This window comes from Malania oleifera, chromosome 4 (genome assembly GCF_029873635.1).
Source record: "Malania oleifera isolate guangnan ecotype guangnan chromosome 4, ASM2987363v1, whole genome shotgun sequence".
Taxonomy (NCBI): Eukaryota; Viridiplantae; Streptophyta; class Magnoliopsida; order Santalales; family Ximeniaceae; genus Malania; species Malania oleifera.
In genome coordinates this window covers 74,130,784-74,136,783 of record NC_080420.1, presented here as the reverse complement: position 1 = coordinate 74,136,783, position 6,000 = coordinate 74,130,784, and the positions used below count along the sequence as shown (strand labels likewise).

The window sequence follows — 6,000 nt, the reverse complement described above, 5'->3', positions numbered from 1 at the left end:
GGGGAAATATGGTCACATGGCAAAGTAAGAAACAGAATGTGGTTGCAAGGAGCAGTGCCGAGGTAGAATATAGGGCTATTGCTAATGGAGTTTGTGAGATGCTATGGCTGAAGAGAATTCTTGAAGAGCTGTGGATGCCAGTGAACATGCCAATGAAGTTGTATTGTGACAACAAAGCTGCCATAAGTATTGCTCAAAATCCAGTACAACATGATCGCACGAAGCATGTAAAGATTGAAAAACACTTCATAAAAGAGAAGATTGATAGTGGAGCTGTTTGCATGCCTTTTGTTCCTACTACTCAACAAATGGCCGCTATCTTCACCAAAGGACTTTTTAGACCTAATTTTGAGCTCTTTGTAAGCAAGTTGGGCATGATAGATATCTACGCTCCAACTTGAGCGGGGGTGTCGGATTTCTAGGGAATAAATTAGGAAATTCTATTTTTTGAATAAAATCTGAAATTACTATTTCAGATTCTAGTAGTTTCAGTTTCCTGTTTTCTAGCCTAGAGATTTGGTGATTTGATTTGCTGATTTTGTGGCTTCCTAATTTGGTGGCCTTCCTCTACTATTTATCTTGCAATTGTGTCTCTTGAAATTCAATAAGAATGGTTATTCTTCATCTCACTCCTGTATCGTGGGATAGAATTATATTCCTTACGTCATGAGTTTTTTCCATTGGTATTCTTGGGGGCCCCTCTTTAGGTGCATTGCAGCATGATTGAAGGTCAGCATTGTGTAATTTTTTTTATTATGTCATTTTTTTTTTCTTTGGAGGATCAAGTTCTATTTCTTGTAGGATACCTTATCCTATTCTTTTGTATTCTCTTCTTTCTCTTGTTAAATCTTCTTTTTCTGTAAAAAAAGATATTGCTGACCTCAAGTGCTATCAACATTATGGATCAACTGTAGGCTAACTTATTTTCCTTTATTCTCTTCGGTTTTATTTTTCCTACCACATGTGAATGGAAATGTTGTTGGAGTTCATGGTTAAATTATGAAGTGAATCTAATTCTCATGGATTTGTGGGAAGGTTTGAAGGGGGGGGGGGGGTGGAATTGAGAAAATGCTGCTTTCCACCTCAAGAGAATGTCTGATGTAACCCTTTGGAGTCTCACTCTTATAATATCTTCTAAACAAAATCTAAAACACAAGGAGAGGAAAGTGCACCATTCTAGCTATCATTTGGCGAATTTGATTGGAGAGAAATGCCAGAAAATTCAACGATATAGCCACTTCTCATGACTTGCTTGGAAGCAGAGTGGTGTTTCTTGCATCACATTGTTTTGGGCAATGGCTTCTTTTGGCATGCATCTTTGGAAGACTTACTGCAGGACTGGATTGCTTTCCTTCATTAGATCTATCTTGTAATTATTTTATTTTTTTAGTCTTGCTGTTGTTTCCTTTTGTAAGGGGAGGATATCTTGTTCTATTACAATTCTTTGTTTATAAAAAAAAAAAAAATGAAGAAGAGAAGTCTAAATACAAGGATGACTTTGGTTATCACTTATCAGTGGTAGTTGTCATTGCTGCTCACAATATCTAATCTTAACTTTTTAGGACTAGCAACTTAAGTCTGCTTCACGATGTGTTTTATCAAATATCAACAAGTGTTTGTGTGGAAAGAACTTAAATTTCAATTATTTATAATTTATGTGTACTGTTCATTCTATTTTTTCCCTTAGAAATCATATCATGTGTTGCTTCTCGTGTGTAATGTTGGGATGGAAAGATGTCTTTTCTAGTTCTGGTGTAATTCTCTTACTTCACACGATGCTTTATGTATAATGCAGTCAAGTCACATCTTTTGTATTTATGATCTAGTTCTGCTTTATTGTTAATTCTTGGTCTTATTTGTGTGCAGGTTCAGCTGATAGAACTGTGAAATTCTGGGACCTTGAAACATTTGAGCTAATTGGTTCAGCTGGACCTGAGGTAAGTCTTATGATATCAGTTGGCTCTTCATTAATTTTGTCCATGTTCCAATTCTTTGATCTAAAATTTCTCTACATTCTCAGCATATGTGGATAATAACTTCCAGATTTCTTTGTTTCTGCTCAGACCACTGCCGTGCGCTGTTTGGCCTTTAACCCTGATGGGAGAACTCTTTTGTGTGGCTTGCACGAGTGTTTGAAGGTAAGCTTTTTTATATGTTCCAAAGCTTATGGATGGTGATGAATAAACATAATGTTTGATTTTTAATAAAAAAGAATACTTAATTTCCAGAACTATGATATAGGTTTTCTCATGGGAACCAATAAGGTGCCATGATGGTGTGGACGTGGGGTGGTCTAGATTGTCAGATCTTAATATTCATGAGGGAAAGCTTCTTGGTTGCTCTTACAATCAAAGTTGTGTTGGCGTGTGGGTTGTAGACATATCGGTATTGTTCAGTTTATCTTTGTTTCCTCGTGTTTATGGGCTTTGTCTTTTTTTCTAGGATATTCTTGCTGGATTTAAGTTTGTTTTGTTGTATTTTCTAGTAATATTTAACCCTTTGCACAGCGCATAGAGCCATATGCAATTGGTAATGCTGCACGAATAAATGGTCAGCCAGAAACTAAATCAGTGTCAAGTGGGGTGCTGACTGAAAACACCACGAAGGCTACAATTGGCAGGTTGTCCATTTCAGAAAATTCAGATCCTGCAGTCAAGGAAACAAAATCTCAGGGAAGGCTGTCAGTCTCTCAACATTCTGATCCTGTTGTCAAAGATTCAAAATATTTAGCTTGTATGATGCTTCTTATTCTGTTGTTTTACTTCGTTCTTAGTTTTTTGGTTTGCATTTTTCAGTTTTTTCCTCTTCTGCTGTTTACTATTGACTTGCTTCCTCCCCCCTCTTTTAAGCCCTTTTTCTGGAGTTTAGATTGTGATGTATGTCTCACATTCATTGTTCTGTATGCTGTCTGAAGCTGCACCTGGAACGCCTCAAAGGATCAGTTTAAATTCAGGTCCAAAGACTACTCCAGTTAGTTCAATGGCTATTCCCAGTTCAACAGCTCTGAGACGGAATGCTGCAAAGGTCAATTCAACAGCCAATATTTCACTCTTCAACAAACCCGATGTTATACCTGTAATTGTCCCCAGAACTAATGCGAGACTGGATCAGGCACCAGATAGAAAAGAAATTGGTAGTGTTGGAAGAACAATTCCTTTCTCTTTACAGTCAAAAACAACTGATTTTCGGAAGCTTCCTAACAGCAGAGATGAACTGGAGAGGCCAAATATTTCAGCCATGTCTGAAACTGCGGGATTTAGGACAATTGAATTAAGTCCTGACGGGAATGCTTTTCCTGTGGCCAAAAGCTTGATTCCCGGAACTCTTGCAGCTGAAAGAAATGTTAAAGATGACAGATATATTGGATCTGGCAGGCATGAAATGAACTCAACAACAGAGCCACCTGCTGCTAATAGCCAGCATGAAAATTGTATGTATTACATTCAATCCTAGAAGCGTAATTTGCTCCTGTTTCTTCTTATTAGTCATTTTGGTAGCTTATTTGTTGAACTTTAGTGTAGTGTGTATGATCGTGTATTCCAGAATAGTTATGGGAGGTTAGCCATTAATCTAGCAGCTATCAGTTCACTGTATACTAATTTGAAGCAGTGTTTGAATGACATAGTTTCTAATATCCAGTCATCTTGATATTTGGCATGATGAGAATAAAAAGACTTGATAAATGGTTGTATTTTCAAGATACGAGCGCTGTTTTATGGGTAATCTTGTACATTTTGTTGGGCGGACGTTGTCAATTGCATTATGATGGTTTAACCTATTCTGGTTGTTTTTCCTCTGCTCCTTCTATTAGCATATATATTGTTCAAGTTATTCATTGTCTCATACTTCTATAATTAAATAATTCCAGGGTTGAATGCTTCAATTTTTGTCTACTACCTTTTTTAACAGCTACATTGTATATGTTACACGTTTTCATGGTTCTTGGAATGAATGATGTATATAAGCAGGTGCTCGTGTGGGTGTTGGGTTGGGGGTGTTTAGCTTGTAGAGGGCAAAAAATTTCACACTATTTCAGGTGTGTGGGAGGGCATCAATGTATGCAGCCTTACCTCCACTTTCGGGGAGGCTTTTTACTTGACTTGAGTGTGTGACCTGAAGGTTTGGGTGTTTAGGACAACCAGTATATAAATTTATGCACTGGCATTGTTGCCAATGTTTAAATTTTTATGGACTAGTGGACTACACATTTTAAAACGTGAAATATGAAAAATATAATGTATAATATTCATATTTTTGGAATGTAAAATCATTTTCTTTTAATTGACAAGGAAAGTTTCATTAAAGGGCATCATGGGGATGCCACCCAAGTACAAAAAAGGAGGCAATCACCTGCACTGCAGGGTGTCAAAAAAATCAAGAATTACAATTGAGTCAGCCAAAAACAAATTACTATGCCATCTAGTAGCCGTAATAATTTGATGGTCTTTAATAGCATGTAAGGGCGTGGCCGATCCTTTGAAAGCTCTCTTATTTCATTCTCTCCACGCAAACCAAAAGATGGCAAGGTGAATGAGGGACAAGGCTTTCTTCCTCTCCTTGCTAGAGTGGATACCTTTCTAAGCCCATAATTCTCCTTCCACTGTTCTGGCAATAGCCCACTGTTGTTGACCAAAGAAATGGCCAAGTCCCAAAGGGTTCTCGTCCAGGAGCAGTGCAAGAGGATGTGATCGATCTAGTTTTAGCCCTTTCCAAATGCAAGAAGCCCTTGTTGATGAGGGGCAGCATCAAGGATCTGCAGCCATGAAAAATATACGAGAGGAGAAAGGACGTGCGAAGAGAGGAGGGAGGAAATACAAGGGGGAAACATGCTCACTTTCTCAATTCAAATTCAACAACAACTGCCTACATGGCTTTCACACACTATTCCTCTTCACATAAAATTACATATAAACCCCTAAAACTACACTGCATTACAAATATACCCCTAGAATACACAAATACTATGAACAAGCCCCCAGCATACATAATCCTAATGCAAGTAAACACACATACTTTAACAACTAACTAACTAAGCACATTGGAGTTTTGGACCCAATAAAGCATTGAACCTATTCTTTGACATAGGCTTCCACATTGGGTCGAAATGATCCATCCAATGCTTGCTTCTCATCCTACATCAGGAAGCTCCCTTTTATGAAAGTTATCCAGTGTAAGAAAATTTCCAAGAGTTGCCTCCCACTTAGAGAGGCAACTTTTGTGGGGGCTTTTGTTTTCCAGTTGAGTTTCCAGAAAGCTGGCTCTTGCCATAGGAGTGAGTTTCCTAAAAAAGGATCTAATCGTAAACTTGCCGTCTTTGTCCAGGATCCACTTGGGATCATTAGTATTCTTCCAGTAATGGATATTGTGTAGTCAATCACAAAACTCAGTAAGATGCTCAAGTTCCCCATCCAAAGAATTTCTAATCAAGAGAATGTTTGAAAAGATCCCTTGGTCTTAAATTTGGAGATTATTTCTGGAACAATGTTTAATAACTTGGTAAAGTAACTCTACAAATATTTCTCTTGTGATTGAACATATTTGTAAATTATGGCTGTTCATTGCTTTTTATATCTATCAATAAAGTGCATATTGACTAAAATATTATAGCTCTATATTATAGGAGTTTTAAGTTTTCTAACCTGCTTGAATTAGGCATAAGATAAGAGTTACTTGCACAAGTTCAACCAAGCTATGGTTATTATTACTTTCTGATAAGAAACACTTATAGGAGTTTTAAGTTTTCTAACTTGCTTGAATTAGGCATAAGATAAGAGTTACTTGCACAAGTTCAACCATGCTATGGTTATTATTACTTTCTGATAAGAAACACTTATGGGGAATCATTAAATATGAAACTGATGCTCTTAGAAATCACTTCTTGTTTTGGTACGATCTCTAATGGCTTTTTAACATTTACCCTTATTATATTAGTAATCATCTCAAAGAAAGAAGGGTCTTGTTGGATGAAATTCATAGAAAATGCTGTATGCAAAAATAATT

General features: G+C 37.0%; 1 protein-coding gene across 1 annotated transcript in view; it reads left to right on the top strand.

Moving 5' to 3' along the window:
• The window catches only part of LOC131154138 (katanin p80 WD40 repeat-containing subunit B1 homolog KTN80.4), a 38,097-nt gene that overhangs the window by 9,758 nt on the left and 22,339 nt on the right, over positions 1-6,000 (top strand). Inside the window, exons 7-11 of the mRNA XM_058106680.1 lie at positions 1,867-1,937; positions 2,064-2,138; positions 2,242-2,385; positions 2,508-2,733; positions 2,915-3,430. Of these exons, the coding sequence (XP_057962663.1) occupies positions 1,867-1,937; positions 2,064-2,138; positions 2,242-2,385; positions 2,508-2,733; positions 2,915-3,430 (1,032 nt within the window). The remainder of the gene's footprint in view (positions 1-1,866; positions 1,938-2,063; positions 2,139-2,241; positions 2,386-2,507; positions 2,734-2,914; positions 3,431-6,000) is intronic.